This window comes from Sceloporus undulatus, chromosome 2, assembly GCF_019175285.1.
Source record: "Sceloporus undulatus isolate JIND9_A2432 ecotype Alabama chromosome 2, SceUnd_v1.1, whole genome shotgun sequence".
NCBI classification, from domain to species: Eukaryota; Metazoa; Chordata; class Lepidosauria; order Squamata; family Phrynosomatidae; genus Sceloporus; species Sceloporus undulatus.
The window spans coordinates 316,845,295-316,864,463 of record NC_056523.1 but is presented as its reverse complement, the minus strand read 5'-3'; the positions used below and the strand labels follow the sequence as shown (position 1 = coordinate 316,864,463).

At 43.5% G+C, this 19,169-nt stretch overlaps 1 protein-coding gene across 1 annotated transcript in view; it reads left to right on the top strand.

Annotated features, from left to right (window-relative positions):
• The window catches only part of DCC (DCC netrin 1 receptor), a 401,229-nt gene that overhangs the window by 339,089 nt on the left and 42,971 nt on the right, over positions 1-19,169 (top strand). The window contains exon 20 of the mRNA XM_042447857.1: positions 3,808-3,963. Within this exon, the coding sequence (XP_042303791.1) occupies positions 3,808-3,963 (156 nt within the window). The remainder of the gene's footprint in view (positions 1-3,807; positions 3,964-19,169) is intronic.

The following is a 19,169-nucleotide window of genomic DNA, read 5'->3' as shown; positions in this document are numbered from 1 at the left end:
GACCATAAGGACCATCCAGCCCAACCCCCTGCCATGCAAGAATGCACAATTAAAGCATGCCCATCATGCTTTAATTTCTTCTACACAAAGTCTGCATTTTCAGCACAGGGAAAAACATTTTCTCTATGGAAAATAATAAATCAATGCAGAAGTTTTAATTCATGTACAGAAAATGTTGTTTTCTGAGTAGAAAGAAATGTGCAATTGGGAATTTTGTCTTTGTAAAATTTGCTCATGGTTGATTACACAGAAAGCAGCATTTTATGTGCAGGGATTAATATTTCTGTGTTGAAATATTATTTTCCATATATAAAATGCTGTTTCCTGTGCTGAAAAATCTGTTTTTTATGTAAAACAACCATATGTGAATTTTCTATACAATAAATCCCAAATTGCAAATAGTTTTTGAAAACTGTTTGGGTTTTGAAGAATTTCTCACAGCAGGAAAAAAAATGCTGAAGTTATGCATTGTTACCTTCAGCAAGAAACTTAGTGAAGAATTACCTCCCAAATTAGTAAGTAATTAGAATATCCACAGACTACTTTGTGTTTTCACTGGCTTAGTATAACTTGGCTTTTGCCATTAATTTCTGAGTCAGGATAGGAAAATATCAATTGCCTCCAAAGATTTCTGTCGTCTATATCATATGTAATAAATCTTGCAAAGTGTTGTCAATATCAGGAAAAAAATGTAATCTGTTTATCTGTGCTATAATTGCTTTGTAAAAAAAATGCCTCTTATAATTGGACAATATGAAATTGAATCTTCCTTCACTTGTGCCAGCATAAATCAATTGACTTACTACAAAACATGTCATGAGAGAAGGCGCTGGTACTACATGGATGCAAACTTGTTTAACTATTTGTCAAATGTAAGACCTAGGCAATGGAGGAAAATAACTGCTGGCAGTTAAAGAACTGCTGGCAGTTAATCTTAACATACAGTCCTAACCCCCCCCCCAACACACGCACATGTAAAAATGATATTGAATTGTCTTAATTCTCAGCAGCATTCAGTGTTGAATGGCTTCCAAGCCTCCATATGAAAACTCTTTATTGGCAGTGCTTTGTGTGGACACCTTTCAAAAACAAGTTACTATCCAAAGCTATGGGTAATTTGTCTCTGTGTTTCAATCCAACAACAGGGAGGTGGTTTTTTTCCCTTTTTGAAAACACGGGTAGTAAGAAGGACAAGGAAAGGAAAGTGTGCAGTAGTTTATTCATAGGCTAATGCCTGGTAACTAGGGATGCCACAATAAGTAGCTTAGCCACATTTATGGACATCCTCATAAGAGCAGGCACAAGAAAAATAATGACTTGTTTGCAATAATGTTAAATATTATGTCATTGTCAACTGACTTACGTTCATGTAAAGGTGAATGCTGATGTTGAGCAATGCCCATATTCTCAGGAGGAAGCATAGACATAGCTATGTCTTCAGAACCACTCTGCAAATGAAGCCAACAGCATGGCCATTGCAGCTTGGGTTCTGTTGCACAATCAGCACCAAACTGCTATGGGACTCATTGGGTAATGGGAACTCCCACTGCATAAGAGGACACCACACACACAGAATACCTGATATGTATTGCTGCAGTTCACTAGAATGGTTGTGTGTCCTATCCATGACATAGCTACAACATCATAAAGTTACTAACTGTAGCCTCTGGTTCAGGATCTCAGCCATTATTTATTATCTATTATGTTGGTGGAAATAATCTCAAGAAAGGAAAAGGACCCCTATATCATCATCATCCCTGCTAATGGATAGTCTTGGACATTTGGATTGCTTTGTATTTTTGTTCCTATATAGAAAAATAGTTAAGGAAAATGATTCCCTGTGTCACTGAATACATATATGAACGCATGTATCCAAAAAGGTAAAGGATCAAATATACTGATTAAGTGAACAGAGAGTCAAATCAGGTTAGAATAACTAGTCTCCTGGATTAAATTGTCTTTGTGCTGGTATTCTCATCTTTTCCAATACTGATGCGGGATACAAAACAGACATTTCTCTGCCTCCCCTCCAGCCCTAGAAAAAGACAATGGCCTGAGTGTTAGTCTCTAGTAGATTAACCTACCTGTTGATTCACAATTCTGCAACTGATTCACTGGGTCTTCTCTAGCTGGAACTAACCAAAAAGATTCAGGAAAATCAATTATTATTTTAAAGCCAGGGATGGGAGTAATGGAACCCTCCAGATGATGTCGGACTGCAACTCCCAGCATTTCTCACCATCGGCTATGCTGCCCTGGGCTTCTGCAATCACAGCCCAACAACATCTGGGGGGCTTTATAAATCTCACTCTGTTTTAGGAAATGATTTCTGTTTTGACCCTCCTACACGATTCTTCCATTTTCGGAACACCATGTTGGACCACTCTAAGCTGGGTAATTGCTAGGTTGGTCTAGGGTAATTCGATACTAGCATTGGCTCTCCAGAATTCCCTTTTAAGGAAGGCCAGACTGGTGTTTGGAAAGTTGATTAAGCTCTCTGTATAGAAAGCCTGGTACTCTAACTATTGGTTAAAGCAAGAGTTGGCAGCTCTGGCCCTCTAGTTGCTGTTGGACTTCACATTCATTCAGTCCTGGCCAGCATAGCCAGTGAAGAGGTTTTATGGGAAATGTAATCCAACAGCATCTTCATTGTTTAGGCTCTGGCTGAAACCAATTGTCACTGGAATGTTTGTGTCCCTTTTACTGTTTTAAAGATTGTTGCTCTTATATTTTAATTAAATACTTTTCATTGTCAGTTTTATCCTTGAATTTTTAAGGGTTTTGAGCTGCTAAATAATATTATAGCTGAGAAATTGGGTGAAAATAAAGAAACAAACCAATATGTCAAAAAACCTCAGACATGCAGCATAAGTTTGTTTGGGGGGGGGTGTTTTGCTGGCTACTCAATATCTATAATTGTAGATAGATAAAAGAGAACTTCTATTTAATCATCATCATCATCATCATCATCATCATCATCATCATCCAGTCAAGACAGGCATTACACATCAGCTGGTGGCAAACTAGTTGGCCATGATTATTTTTAGCTTTAAAACTGAATGATAATGGTGATTGCAATACATGTAAAAAAATTATCTTGGAACCGGAGTGATCTATATTCAGAATGAACTTTTTTACCAATGCCTATGCAAAGAAAAGAATGATTTTTTTAATGGACTCCACATTCCCAGTCCCTCTGTCCACATTGTGTAGGCATTAAGTCTGTGCTGTTCTAATTTTGACAGACAAACACAGGCAAATCACAAAAATAAGTGAAACATGTTAGCTCCTTTCCTTCTTTTTTTTCTCCTCTCTTTTCAAAAAACGAAACTTCATTCCATGCTTTAATTATGCTTTCCTGCAATACTCACTGACTTGACACCATTCAGGCATCTTCCAATTACTCATTACCATTAAATCATGCCTAGCTCTTAATTTGGAGGCTGTTTTAAACTTGGAATGGGCACTAATTGATCAGCTCTTATAATAAATAGCATCAATTTCATTTGTGATATAATCCATCAAGTGTCCCTTTCTTTTATACACTTGATTTTCATTTGACTGAATAGTGTAGATTTATTTCTTTCAAGCCAGAGGTGGTGCCTTGCATATCCAAGATTTCAGTTTAAGGCTCTGTGAAACTGTGTGTCTCCCACCACCATTCAAAACACAGTTTCCTCCCCCAGCCAACCACAATATTCATTGCCTCCCTTATATCTGAATTCTCAATATTCATGTGTTCTTGTACACCTTCCACCAGGATGCACAGTGCTAAAGTTATGTTATCTTTTTTCTTCCCCTCCCAAGCTGTAGTCAGTGCCATCCCAGTGCCAACATTAGAAAGTGCTCAGTATCCAGGAATCCTGCCTTCACCCACATGTGGATACCCACATCCTCAGTTCACTCTCCGACCTGTGCCATTCCCAACACTGTCAGTTGATCGAACTTTTGGGACAGGAAGAAGTAAGTAGAAGCATTATGCTATCTTTATTTCTCCAACTTCAGGATACTGGGAAAATACTGAGACATGGTACCAAATAGATACTGCAAGGTGATACTGTAGCAGTGGGTTATTTTAAAGGGAAATGTTTCATAGTTCAAGGCCAGATATTGGAAAATTACCTTTTTGGACTGCAGCTCTCAGAAACCCCAGCCAACATGGTCAGTGAGGATTCTGGGAGTTGTGGTTCCAAAAATAATGTTTCTAAACTCTATGAAATGTTGGGAAGACTTGGGAAATTCAATCTATTTCCTATTGTTTCTATTCTGACATCATACGCTGGTTTTGCTGACAGCTACTTCCTAAGTGGTTGTGATGATTGTGAACATTCCATGGTACCCCATCATCTCATCCAGTAGCCAAGTAGATACATCTCAATAAACTGATGCCAGAGTTCATGTATGTTTGGCCTCCAGACTCCCATGATCTCACGGTAGCTCAGTTAATGGTCAGGGAGTACCTGGGGCTATGCTTTGGGTATGTTTTCCTCCCCCTAAATTCTTTAGTTTTCTAAGTGATCTGGATTTCTATTTGAGTTTCATTTGTGTTTCTACATATGAAACTCTAAAGCAGCATACACATTATATTTGTGTCCACACAAGAAAGGAGGAGGGAGACTGCACCAGCCAGCCCTTTTGCTATCATCAAATACCTTGCCCTGGCTATATATCTGTATGTGTGTGGCTGTATATGCATAAATTGCTTGTTCAGTCAATATGTTTGCAACATCAGGAGTGGAGCCAAAAAGCACAACCTCCACACTCTTTCACATGGAGACTAAACATGTGAAGGAAATCATTATAAATAATCAGTGGTCCTATCTGCACTGGCCTCTCCCATTACCTCAGACCTTCATCCTAATGCTGGGCAGCTGTTTGTACAAACATCCTACTCTACCACCTGACACACTCACAACTGCAGTTAGTCACTTGCTCCTGAAAACAGAAAAAGGTACCCAACCTCAGTCACATGGCTGGCCACCTCATTCTGATCTCAAAATGAGTGATGTGCACAAGAGGCAGCCACATCAGGTTGACAGAGTGGAACATATTTTAAACAGCTATCCGATATTGGAATCACCTACCTTTAGAGACCATCCAAGGAGGCATTCTTTCTGTAGTAACCTAGGGGTGTGTGGCTGGTACAACTAACCTCTGGTTGCTGTGCTTTCTTTCCATCCTGATGTGCATCAAGTACCCAATGTCTTGTCTTTGATTATGCTTTGTTTCACTGCTGCCTTTATCTTCATTGTACAGGCTCTAGGTCTGACACTTCCAGAGTGCAGAAGTTACCTTCTTAAATGTAGAAAAAGAGGAAAACCACACGCTAGATAAATAGACTCTGTTAGGAGAGGTCTTGGTTATGAATTTACAGGACCTATGTAGAACATTGGAGAACAGGGTGTCTTGTGGATGTCTCATCCACAGGGTTGTCATGAGCCAGGTTCAACTCAAAGGCAGGTGACAACAAACAAAAGCTAAATTTACAGTCCTGGTGCCCAAAAAGTGTGTTGCTGTTGTTACAGTTTTGAAAACTTTTGCATTCATGTTCCTTAGATTTAACTAAAATCGTTTATCTTAGCTAATTTTCAGAAAACATTAGAACGCTACCAGTTGCTGGTCTGTGTTACAAGACAGGTTCTCCTTCCAACTTCCTTCCTGTTGTTTCAATATCTGCAGCAGAGCACAAAGCACTGGCACACGCCAGCATCGGATCCACATAATGTTCCTCCTCCACCATTTAGTGAGATCAGACCTCTGTATTATAAAAGCAACTAAAGGTCACAATTATATCACAAAAAGAGAGTAGTTATCCCTCATTAAGTTACAATCAGAAAGTAAAGTAGTTTTAATTTTAGTAAAGCAATTATAGATAACTAGCTACTTGTAAGTAGTTATGTCTGAGAGCCAGACAACTCATCCCTTCTTTCACTGGCTCAACTGAGTAACAGAAGTGTCTAGGGAAAAGCTTTGTGAAATAATTGAGAATTACTTGAATTTCTTTCTGTAGAAAACTGCCAAAAGTTCTGCCTGCTCTGATATGAACTGTGCAAGTGAAGTATTCTTAGTCGTCCTTGACTGATTATGATCTGTACCTTATTTCCCTTCACAAACAGTGCACACAAGGCAAGCTCTACTGCCTCCCATTTGACAGACAGGGAACTGAGGCTCAGAGAAAGTGGCTACTCTTGAGATGAAATTTTCCATTTGCTGCCACTAGTGTGGCTGTTATCTATGCTGCTTTAGCTGTCAAAGCAAGAGATGTTCATAGGCAACCAGATGAAAACATTGTACTTTGTGCATATTACCACTGACATGTAACAAACCAGCCAAGCGATTGCTTTTCTTTTCACTTTCCTCATGCTTGGTTAGCTCTCAGCTGGAGAGTCTCAGAATGGCTCACACACTTTGGACATGTGATCCAAACTTTCCATTGGTCCATTACCAGCAATCACCTAACACAGAAAACAGACTTTTTCAATCTCCTATCATGCTATTAATAACAATAAAATAGATGCATATGAATAATCAACTGCAAAGAGTGGGTCTAAAAATAAATTAAAATGAACCCTTCCCATTCATGGAAATTTGGTCCATCCGTCCTCTGTCACAAGCACACACACACACACACACACACACACACAAGAAAAAAGTGCAGCTCAAGCCCCATTATAGTTAATATACTATATGCATGTGGATACATTGGCATGGCCGCATGCACACACTGCCATTGAAAATAATGGGAAGGACTATCATGAGTCCATGGATGACTAGCCTGTTGATACGGAGGACCCACTATACATAATGGTTGGAACTTATAGTGGAGAAACAGAATGGTTCCCAATTGGCAAGGGGTTCAGGCAAGGCTGCATATTTTACCCTATTCAACTTGTATCCAGAAAATATCACATGAAGAGCAGGTTTGGACTCAGGAGGAGGAGGAGTGAAGAGAGGTGGAAAGAATATCAACTCAGGATATGCAGATGACACCATACTACTAGCAGAAAACATCATGGAAAAATTATTACTGTATATACTCGACTATAAGTCAACTTCACGTATAACTTGAGGGCAGGTTTTGGGGCCAAAATTATGGATTTTGGCATGACCCATGGATAAGTCAAGGGTAAAACATGGAGGCTCCTCAGTGTGTATATGTGTGCATACAGCAAAAGAGACTCTAATTGAGGCTGTTTGTAACATTGGTTTCAGCCAGCCAGCGCAGGCGGGAGAGGATCCCTGTTTGTTTATTTAAAAGGAATTAATCACTCAGGACTCTTTCTGCTTGGCGCAAGAGAAAAAGAAACTCTTCCATCTCATGGGGAAATCTGAAAGAGCTGCTATCACAATATCATAGTGACCATAAATAAGTCGACCTGGAATTTTGGGATCAATATTTGGGCATACATTTTTAGAATTATAGACAAGTATATATGGTAAGTAAGGTCAAGGAAGAAAGTGCAAAAGCAGGCTTGTTGCTGAACATAAAGAAAAGGAGAATAATAACCATGCTGGACCTACATAAATTCAGCCTAAACAATTGAGAAATCATTTGAGTGAAAGTTCATGTACCTAGGATTAAACTTTGTACTGAATAGAGATTGCAATCAAGGAATAAGAAGACTAGGAATGGGAAGGGAAGCTACACAAGAACTAGACAAGACTCTAAAGTGTAAAGATACACAACTGAACACTAAAGTTAGAATTATCCAATCCACTGTGTTCCCCATCACCATGTATAGATGTAAGCATTGGACAGTTGTTGAGTTGGTTGTTTGTCTTCACTCCTGTGTTTTTTTCTGGGTCTGGCAGATCTTCTGATGTCTGAGCTGGAGTAAAGGTTAGCCTGTAGAGCCCAGTTTAGGTGCTTCGATTCATTTTCCTGGAAGTGGAGTTCACAGATCCTTTTTATGTGGTCTACCAGTGTTTTTATTGTGCTCTTTTTTGTCCTGGGTGATGGTTGGAGTTTTTTAATAGGGAAACTGATGAGGAAACACAACTTCAAAATGATCTACGGACAGACCAAGAAAATCCAGCAAATGCTACACTCAGCGAAGGTCAAGAGAGACCCTCTCATTGCTGCAGAAGTTTGCAGCTGTGGACAGGTCTACAAACATGAACTACAAACAATGTCCAAACACAAATCAAAGAACATGAGAGACACTGCAGACTGAACCAGCCAGAAAAATTGGCAGTAGCACAACACATCATAAACCAACCTGGACATAGAATGCTATTTGAAAACCCTGAAATTCTAGACCATGCCAACAACTACCAAATCAGAATGAACAGGGAGGCCATTAAAATCCACAAACACCTTGACAATTTCAACAGGAAAGAAGAAACACTGAAAATAAAAAAAGTTTGAATACCAGTCCTGAAGAATGCCAAAAGACTCACTTCATTGAAATGAACACCACTCAAGGTTGGGACTTTCCCTGCAGACAATGGATTTCTGATTTAACAGACACACATCCACCTTGTATATCCTCCCACCCTGAGGCCTTGCCATTCAACAACAGACCAACACACAGATTAACATGTAAATCCCTTCCTCCCAACCAAGGGTCACACAGGTATATATATACCCCACCACTTCCATACCAACACCTTATGAAGATGCCAACCACAGATGCAGATGAAACATTAGGAATAAATTCTTCCAGAACATAGCCACATAGCATGGAATACCCAAAGAAAACTATGGACACTGGCTGTGAAAGCCTTTGATTTCACACCAATAAGATTAAATTGTGGCTGTTGTACATTGGCCCCATCATGAGAAGGCATGACTCATTAGAAAAGACAATGCTAGGAAAGGTAGAGAGCTGTAGAAAGATTGGAAGACCACCATGGGGTACTGAAGGTTGATGAACACAGCCCCCTCCCACCAGTGAGCTGCACTGTGACATGCATTTACAATAGGTTCTACAGGGTCCCTGCCATTGCTAATGGCAGGGAGTTCAATGCATCATTCTTCAGTGTCTTACTTGCTGACACCACAGAACTCCTTCAGTTAGTATAGTTGCTATGTTTTTAAGACAGGTTTTAGGGGTTTGGAAGAAGAAGTGGATTGTAGCTACATCATTGTAGCTACCCCTCCCATGTAAAATCTCAGCCAATATCTTTAAAATATTTATCAGACTGGAAACAGAGATGTGGGAAGAACACTTGTACTAAGATTATGCAATAGGGTTGCATTAATCTACCTATGTGGATCTATGTGTTAATTGTGCTACACAACCCCTGTGTTCAAAAGCATTACTTCACAACTGACTCAAGACACCAAATGTGTAACTGAATACACAACCAAATATGCATGAACCTCCATACACAATGCACATCTGTTCAAAATGTCACCACATGTGCAACTCCATTTCTGCTTCTGTTGTGGTATTTGTTGTTTGTTTGTTGCTGTGCACCTTCAAGTCATTTCCAACATATGACAATATTAAAATTATCATGTGCTTTTCTGGGGCAGAGAGTGTGACTTGCCCAAGGTCACCCAGTGGGTTTCCATGGCCAAGTGGGGAATCGAACCCTGATCTCTAGAGTTCTAGTCCTACACTCAAACCGCTACACCACACTGGTTCTCATAGAGGTATTTACATACAAGTTAGACAGCAATAGATTCCAAGATTGGTGGCCTTGAGTTCAAAGTGACACTGAATATGTCAAATAATTTTACCTATCCAAGGTCTCACACAAACTGTTTCTTATTAAAGCCAAAACACTAGTTGCTATGTATACAGCACTTGACCTCCAAGGTGTTTTGGTCTCACTATATACCACATTTCTGTGGTTAATGCTGCATGCATAGGAACCAGTGACCTGATTTAAACATGATGCTGGCCATATGAAACCCTGCAAAGATTACTTTGTTGTATCCAGCTTGTCTTGTTATTATCTTCGTTCTGTTTCACTGTAACTGGTTTTCAAGTTAAAATTCCATCCTGGTATGGGAAACAAAGGTTTCTGCAGGTCTTAGCTTTCCCTGCATATTCAGTCCCATTGGCATCACCTGTTACAAAGAACCTAAGAACAGCATGGACTGCAATTTTGGACTGCAACTCCCAGAATTCTACAGGCAGAATTTCACAATCCAAACAGGTACATAGCCTCCAAGCGTCCCAGCTTGCAGAGACAAACTTGATCAATCCTCTATTGTCCCACTTTTTTTTTATCTGCTTTTAAAATGTTCCAGTTTCTCTCTTCTCCTCCCACTTTCCTCTTTACCCTTGGCTTACTTAGGGGCAGTACAGACCACCCCAAAACGGCAGTCTGAACTCACCAATTTTAACTGCGGAAGGACACTGTAGCGCCAAACTGCGCAGAGTCCCTCCACAGTAAAAAGAACCCGATTCTTCCGGGTTCTTTTTTTATTTTTTATTTTTTATTTATTTTTTTTTTTGGCATGTTGCGTATGTCATGAGTGTGCCATTGGGGCACTCATGATGTACGCAATGTGTAGCAACGTGCAGATGCTGCATGGCGACAGCGTCATCAAGGCGGTGCCCATGTGGAGAGGACACTGCCATGATGGTGCCACCCATACGGACTAGAGTTCCAGAGTGTGTGGTTGCTGTGCACACTGGAACCCTCGTTTCAGCACTGGCACACTGCTTTTGGTGTGCCTTAAATAGCTTCAAAGTGAGTAGTTTGCACAATATTAACTCAGCAGAGGCTAAAAGAAAGGAGGGGTGGAATCTTGTCCTTCCCAGTGGGTTTAGGCAAATGCAAACTGCTATAGCCTCTCCTATCTTTCTCTGATGATGCCAGCTATTTCTCTAAAGATGCCAGCCACAGATGTTGGCGAAACATCAGGAATACACTCTTCTAGTGCATGGCTATATAGCCCCCCCCCCCAAAAAAAAACCACAAAAAAACTTCTCCTATCTTGTTTGTTCTTCCTCATTAATAACTTTTGCCCTCTTGACCACAATCTGGTGTTGTTTGACCACACACATCCCAGTTTTCAGCTGTGAAATATTGGAGGTACAAATATAATTTTTCCAGATTCTGACGTCAAATAACTAATGTGAATCAGAACAGACAACAGTGAGATGAAGATAAATAAAACAGTCTGAAACCAGATGCATTCACCAGACATTTTAACTTTCAGTCAGAAAGATCCATGTGTAGAGAAGTACAAAACTGTGCACTGCAGTAACTTGTCCCAGAGTAACTATCCCCACATTATTACATGACTGAGCATACTATTGATTGGAAAGAGGCACCCTTCAAATTCATCATGTGCAATGACATTATTGATAGAATACCCATTCATTCTACCAAATGGGCCATGCTCAAATCTCTCTTTTCTGTTCTTGAAACTCATTTCTAATGAACTAGAAAGAAGGCAACACTGAAAAATCACCTTTAGCAAAAATGTTCCCACTCAACCGTCTACTGGAACAGAAAATGAAGAAAATGAGAAGGAAAGGCTGACTTGGTGCCTGCCTTCCTTAGATGACAAACCTGTTTGCTGTTTTGACCAGTGTCAAAGGGGTTGGTAACAATACTACTAAATAATGACTTTAGCCTGGCTCCCTTTTTAATGCTTTTTTCTAAGATTGCTGCTCTCGATAGAGTCTTTGCACTTCAAAGATCTATTTTGGGAGGCATGGGTATTATGGAAACATCTAGAACAGAGTATTTCAGATGTCTGGGGTTGGATCTCTTTTTCTTTAGATATCTCAAATAAACGAACCCTTTTTTCAAGCTATGGGAAATGTTTTGAACTTTCTGAGATTCATCCTCTGGTTTTGTCACAATAATAATAAATAAATAAAACTTTTATTTCTATCCTGCTTTTTGTTAAAAACAATCAAAGCGGCTTACAAGAGTTAAAATACATCCATATATACAAAATATCCCCCCTTAAAAGACAATTAAACAGTATAGAATTTAAAATTGCATAACAAAACCAACAAAAGTGGCAAAGTCATAATAATAATAATAATAATAATAATAATAATAATATTTATTTGTATACCGCCCTCTGGCAAACCAATCCGGGCGGTTAACAACAGTAAAATATAAAATATGACAATTAAAAACACTTTATCCCTCCCCCCCTTAAGACAGTATTAAATAGTATAACATATTAAAAATACAATATCAAGGATAAAAACAGCAATTAAAACTAAAAACCCTGATATCCCTCTGTTGATCCTCAACCATCTCTAAGATGGGGCCACGGGAGGAATGAGGGAATCAGGGAACCTGGGAACCTGGGCCGGGATGGTTAATCTGGAAAGGCCTGCCGGAAGAGATCCGTCTTGACCTCTTTTTTAAAGCTGTCTAATGATGTTATCTGACGGATCTCATCCGGCAGGTCGTTCCAGAGTTTGGGGGCGACAGCAGAGAATGCCCTCTGGGAGGTTGCCGCAAGCCTAGATTTTAGAGGCTGCAGTAAGTTCCTCCCAGAGGACCGGAGAGCGCGGGGAGGATTGTACAGGAGGAGGCGGTCTCTAAGATAGTTTGGACCCAAGTTTTATTTATTTATATACCGCCCTTCCAACGATCAGGGCGGTGAACAACAAACTATAATACGATAAAATACAGGTACATATATCAATAACAATATTAAAATCAACATTAAAACACATCATCAGCATTAAGCCCCAGCAACCAGCTGCCATCGCTGTCAAAGGGTAGGGAGAGACTAGCTGGAATCTAATTCAGGGAACGCCAACCTGAACAGGAAGGTTTTTAGCTCCCTCCTGAACTGGGCCAGGGAGGTGGCTGAGCGGAGCTCTAAGGGCAGCGTATTCCAGAGGGTCGGGGCGACGATGGTATATGACCTCCTTGTTGTGGAGGCCAGTCTAGCCCCTGAGACCCTCAAAAGTTGCTGCCCAGATGTTCTGAGGGTGCGGGGCGGAGTGTATGGGGAGAGGCGGTCCTCCAGGTATCCTGGGCCCAAGCCATGTAGGGCTTTATAGGTTATCACCAACACCTTGTATTGTGCCCGGAAGCGGATGGGCAGCCAATGTAGATCTTTAAGTACAGGTGTGATATGACAGGCCCTGGAAGTACCAGTGACCAGTCTGGCTGCCATATTCTGTACCATCTGTAGCTTCCGGGTTTGGTACAAGGGTTGCCCCATGTAGAGCGCGTTGCAGAAATCCAATCGAGAGGTTACCAGAGCATGTACTACCGTTTCAAGGTCTCTCTGGGCCAGGTATGGGCGCAGCTGGCGAATAAGCCGAAGCTGATAACAGGTGCTCTTGACCGTCGCATTCACCTGAGCTGTAAGGTGGAGCGACGAGTCAAGAAGCACCCCCAGACTGCGCACGGAGTCCTTCACAGGAAGCGTGATCCCGTTCAGGACAGGTGGAACCACCGCCATTCCTGGACCAGGGGAACCTATCACAAGTACCTCCGTTTTCTCTGGATTCAGACTGAGTCGGTGTTCCCTCATCCAGCCCATTACCGACTCCAGACAGGCCATGAGAGGAGAGACGCCATCCTCGGTCACTGCATCAGTCGGAGACATAGAGAAAACTATTTGGGTGTCATCAGCATACTGATAACCCCGCGCCCCATGTCTCCGGATGATCTCTCCCAGCGGTTTCATGTAAATGTTGAAGAGCATGGGAGACAGAATGGCTCCTTGAGGGACCCCAGTTGTAAGGGCCCTCTTATCGGAGCATTCATCTCCCAGCTGCACCATCTGGAACCTCCCAGAGAGGTAGGACCGGAACCACTGGAGCGCAGTGCCCTCGATTCCCACCTCTACCAGGCGCTCAAGAAGGATACCATGGTCTATGGTATCGAAAGCTGCTGAGATGTCCAAGAGCACCAGCAGGGACACGCTTCCCCTATCGATGCCCAGACGGAGATCATCGACCAAGGCGACCATGGCCGTCTCAACCCCATAACCCGCCCGGAAGCCAGTTTGAAATGGGTCCAGATAATCCGTTTCATCCAAGACCGATTGAAGCTGGATTGCAACCGCCCTCTCGATCACCTTCCCCAAAAATGGTAGCAGTGAGACTGGCTGATAATTACTATGTATCAGGGGGTCGAGGGAGGGCTTTTTTAACAGCGGTTTTATGGTGGCCAATTTCAAGCTGGATGGAAATTGCCCGTCCCTCAAGGATGTATTAATAATCCGGTGTAACATCGAGGTTACTGCCGGTCCCCCCTGAACTGCTAACCATGAGGGACAGGGATCGAGAGAGCAGGTTGTCTTCCGAACACTTCCAAGGTTCTTGTCCACATCATCGGTACTGACCAACTCAAACTGATCCAGTTTAATGGAGTCCACGGAGGCTCTGGATGCCTCTACCCTTGGTTCTGCCCTAATGCCGGCGTTAAAGACCTTCGCTTATCCGAGAGGTTTTATCCGCGAAGAAGTTGTTAAATTGGTCACAGCAGGCCTTAGAAGGTTCAAGGATCTGGTTCGGGGCAGGAGGGAGCTGAGTTAGCTCCCTGACTACCCTGAACAACTCTGCTGGACGCGACTCCGCGGACGCGACACGAGCACCATAGAACAAGTTCTTAGCTGCTCGTATCGCCTCTCCATAGTCCTCCAAAAGGCGGTCTAGGAGAGCCTTGTCAGCTAAGCGTAGGTGTTTCCGCCAGCGGTGCTCTAGCCGTTGCAGAACCTGCTTCCTCGCCCGGAGATCTTCCGTAAACCAGGGCTTACATTTGGAAGCAGGCCTGAGAGGGCGCTTGGGAGCGATACTGTGTATAGCCCTAGAGAGACCGGTATTCCAAATACCAGTCAGGGCATCAACAGAGTCGCTGTCATTTCCAATCATGTTCCCCTCTAGGGCTTCCTGGAACCTTTTGGGTTCCATCAGCCTTCGAGGGTGGACCATCCTAATAGGTCCTCCACCCCCCGGGGGGGATCTGGGTAGAAGCCTTGATTTTTGCCTCCACGAGGAAATGATCCGTCCATGGCAGGGGGGAAATATTGGTTATTTCTGCCCACGGATTTTCCGCATCCGTACAAAAAACCAGATCCAGTGTATTACCCGCAAAATGCGTTGGACCCGTAATCAGCTGGGACAGGCCCATGGTATCCATGAATTCCCGAGCCGCACTGGATGGAACATAGCTGGCCGCCAAGGGGATGTTGAAGTCGCCCAGGACTAGTAGCCTGGGCGTCTCCAACATCAGCTCTGCAACCAGTTGTGTCAGCTCGTTAAGGGAGTCCGTTAGCGCACGGGGTGGCCGGTACACCAACAGAATCCCTAGACTGTCCCTAGCCTTCAGGGTCAGGTAAATACACTCGATAAGAGAAGTTTGTCGGATGTGGTTCCTGGTGAGACACAAGGTGTTCTTGTGGACCAAGGCAACACCCCCCCCCCGCCCACCTAACCTGGGCTGGTCCTTCACCAAAAACCCGGCAGGGAGGGCCTGTGCCCACACGGCATCTCCCTCAGGCCCAAGCCAGGTTTCGGTAATGCAAGCCAGGTCGCAATTGCTGTCCTCCAACAGATCATGGAGGATGTGGGCCTTGTTGTTAATCGACCTGGCATTGCACAGGAGCAGAGACAGGGTTTGTGGCATGGTTGGAATGACCCTCAGGTCCCTTTGGTTAGGAGGGGGACCGGAAGGAGAGATAGATATTAAGCATCGATCTCGCCTTCCTCTGTAACGCAAGTCCGCCTTCCTACCGCCATACCTCCACCACCTCAATGGGAGCTCCGCTTACATCGATGTTACCCTCTTCCTCCCCAGCCGAAGCGCTCCCCGCGTCCATGCCCTCTCCCTCCCCCTTGCAAACCACAGGAAGAACAGAGGTGAGACACAGCAGTCATCCTTTGTTCTAAGCTGACTATGGCGCAGCTCTCTTGCCCCTTGCGCTGCAAAAACAATCCTAGAGTCCGTTGGGTCGCTGCAAGTCCACTGCAAAAGAGCAAGTTCTCTGGGCGTCTTCTGGGGGAGGCGGGGAGCCGGCTTTATGGGGCCGCTCTCACCGCCCCCGCCCCCATGAAAAACGCTGCTCCGGCAGCGAGGGAGCAGTCCTCCGGGCCGCTGCCCAGGTGGGAAAGGGCGGGCAGTGTCTTCTGGGGGAAGCCGGGAGCCGGCTTTATGGGGCCACTCTCACCGGCCCCGCCCCCACGAAAAACGCCGCTCCGGCGGTGAGGGAGCAGTCCTCCGGGCCGCTGCCCAGGTGGGAAAGGGCGGGCAGTGATATATGTGCTGGGGGTGAGGGGGGCAATCACCACATGGCCAAGTAGTTTATTCTGGAAAGGCCTGCTGGAAGAGATCCATCTTGATAGCTTTCTTGATAGCTTTGACGGATCTTGTCCGGCAGGCCGTTCCACAGGCTGGGAGCAGTTGCAGAAAAGGCCCTCTGGGAAGTTGCAGTCAGTCTAGGTTTTATAGGTTGCAATAAATTCTTCCTTTCCCTTTCTCCTATAAGCTCACTTCCTGTTTCTTCTTCCCTTTGCTAGAGAGAGGTGGATAGGATGGTTGCCACAAATCTGCATACATACTTAGAAACCAAACATAGGGGCATCTGTAAATACACTTAGCAAACTTTATCATCTTGCACTGTCTAGAAATGGATTTTCCAAGACAGTGCTGTAAGTTTCCTTTTACTTCAGAATGGTGATTCCTTCTCAGTAATCACGGGCTCAACACTGGGGTATGGTACTTTGCAACCATATATTCCAAATAACATTAACAGAAATTGTTGTTGTTGTTAACTACGGAGAATATCACATCAGAGGCTTACCATGAGTAAATTGCCATGAAACCGTCCGATATCATGAAAAAAGCGTGATCGGAGTTTACACCCCCACACACTTCTCCCATCAGTAAATTGTCAGTAAAGCATCCATGGAACTTCCATTCTAGATCAAGGGAAGTAATAGTGCCACTCTATTCTGCTCTGGTCAGGCCTCACCTGGAATACTGTGTCCACTTCTGGGTGCCACAATTCAAAAAGGACATTGAGGAAACTGGAGAGTGTCCAAAGGAGGGCGACTAAAATGGTGAAGGGTCTGGAAACCATGCCCTATGAGGAACGACTTAAGGAGCTGGGTTTGTTTAGCCTGGAGAAGAGAAGGTTAAGAGATGATATGATAGCCCTGTTTAAATATTTGAAGGGATGTCATGTTGAGGAGTGAGCGAGCTTGTTTTCTGCTGCTCCAGAGACTAGAACGCGGAACAATGGATACAAACTGCAGGAAAAGAGATTCCATCTCAACATTAGGAGGAACTTCCTGACAGTAAGGGCTGTTCGACAGTGGAACAAACTCCCTCGGAGTGTAGTGGAGTCTCCTTCCTTAGAGGTCTTCAAATAGAGGCTGGATGGCCATCTATCGGGGATGCTTTGATTTAGATTTCCTGCATGGCAGGGGGTTGGGACTGGATGGCCCTTGTGGTCTCTTCCAACTCTATGATTCTATGATTCTAAGAGATCATATTATTGCCAAATGGCGGCTCCAAGGATGCTTTACTCACAGGACAAGAGAGCACTGACGCATCCATGATGATTTACTGACAGGAGAAGCTCACGAAGGTGTGAACCCCAATCACATTTTTTTTTAGAATTTCTGATGGTTTCATGGTGATTTACTCAGAGTAAGCCTCCCGTGTGATGTTCCCCTACCATAGAATCATAGAGTTGGAAGAGACTACAAGGGTCATCCAGTCCAACCCCCCTGCCATGCAGGAAATCACAATGAAAGCATCTCCGACAGATGGCCATCCAGCTTCTGTTTAAAGACTTCTAAGGAGGGGGACTCCACTACCCTCAGATTGTAAGCTACTTAGAGAGAGTTCAATATTAAGTGGTATAGAAATGAAAATGCTATCACTAATGCTTTTTGCTCCTAGGGAGAGTTCAGACATGATTTGTTCTAGGACCCATGCAATTGTTTTCTTAGCATTTCACAGTATCTGTAGAACTCATCTCCAGCACCACATCTCAAATGAATTGATTTTCTTCCTATCAGCTTTTTTCATTATTTAGTTTTCAGAACCATATAGAGAGATGGGGATACTATGGTGTGGACCATCCTAGCTTTAGTATTCAGCAATATATTTTTACTCATTGATGCTGACTAGGTCCTTCACAGCTTCCCTTCCAAGTCCTAGGGTACATCAACATTGTAGAACGAATGCATTTTTTCGTCACTATAAACTGCCATGGCTCTGTCTATAGAATCCTAGGATTTGTAGTTTGTAGTTTTGTGAGGCACTAGCACTGTGGCAGAGAAGACTAAAGATCATGTAAATCTACAAATCCCTGTAACACTTAAAGGGGTGGTCTGAATAGCTCCCTGAGTCGTCTTCTGATTCACCACACCAAAAGCAATCAGCTAGTAGTAGAGAACAAGTTGTGGTTCTGTCTTCTGGCAAAGAAAAATAGCTAGGAAGCTTAGAAACGGTATTTATAAGGTTGCCACGAAAATGCCTTCCCAGTATCTGCTACCCGAGACAGCTGTCTCACTCTGTTAAATGACAGGGCCTTTATCATCATCTACCTCTTATCTGCCTTTCATTAGATATTCTCTGATAACAATAAGTAATGGGAAGTTCCACATTACATTGGCACTTAGGAGGATTTTGAAGCCTTTTCCCTGTACAATTGGCTCTCTGTATCCACAGGTTCTTTATCCATGGATTTAAGCATCCATGGCTTGAAAATATTTTTTTTAAAAAATTATGCATTCCAAATTTCACTAGAACAATGTATTTAATGGGGTTTGAACATCTACTGATTTTGGTATTCACAGGGAGTCCTGGAGCCAAACCTCAGAGTACCTAGCTGTACTTCTAGGTATCTCAGATGTCTTCTGGCCATCTATAGAGTAAAATAGGCACATTACAGACCGCCCCTTTGGGGCGGCCTGTAGGTGCTCCTTTCCCCGCCAGATCAGGGCCTCAGCTGCCAGAGCGGCAGCCTCCGAGGCCCCGACCCGCCGCTTTCCAGGCCGCTTCCCCACGGCCTGGAAAGGGGTGTCCTTGGGGCTTCATGCCCCAAGGACACCTGACAGCGGTGGGGAGGAGAAGAAAGGGGCCGCTCAGCCCCTTTCTCCCTTGCGTCGCTGGTGCAGCCATCTAAAGGTTGGGCCAGTGACGCAAATTGCAGAAGGAGCTCCGTTTCGGAGCTCCTTCTAGCACCATGGAAAGGGCGCTCTATGCGCCCTCATGCAGCACAAAGACATCACGTCCGCACCACCCCATTTAGAGGTGGCGCA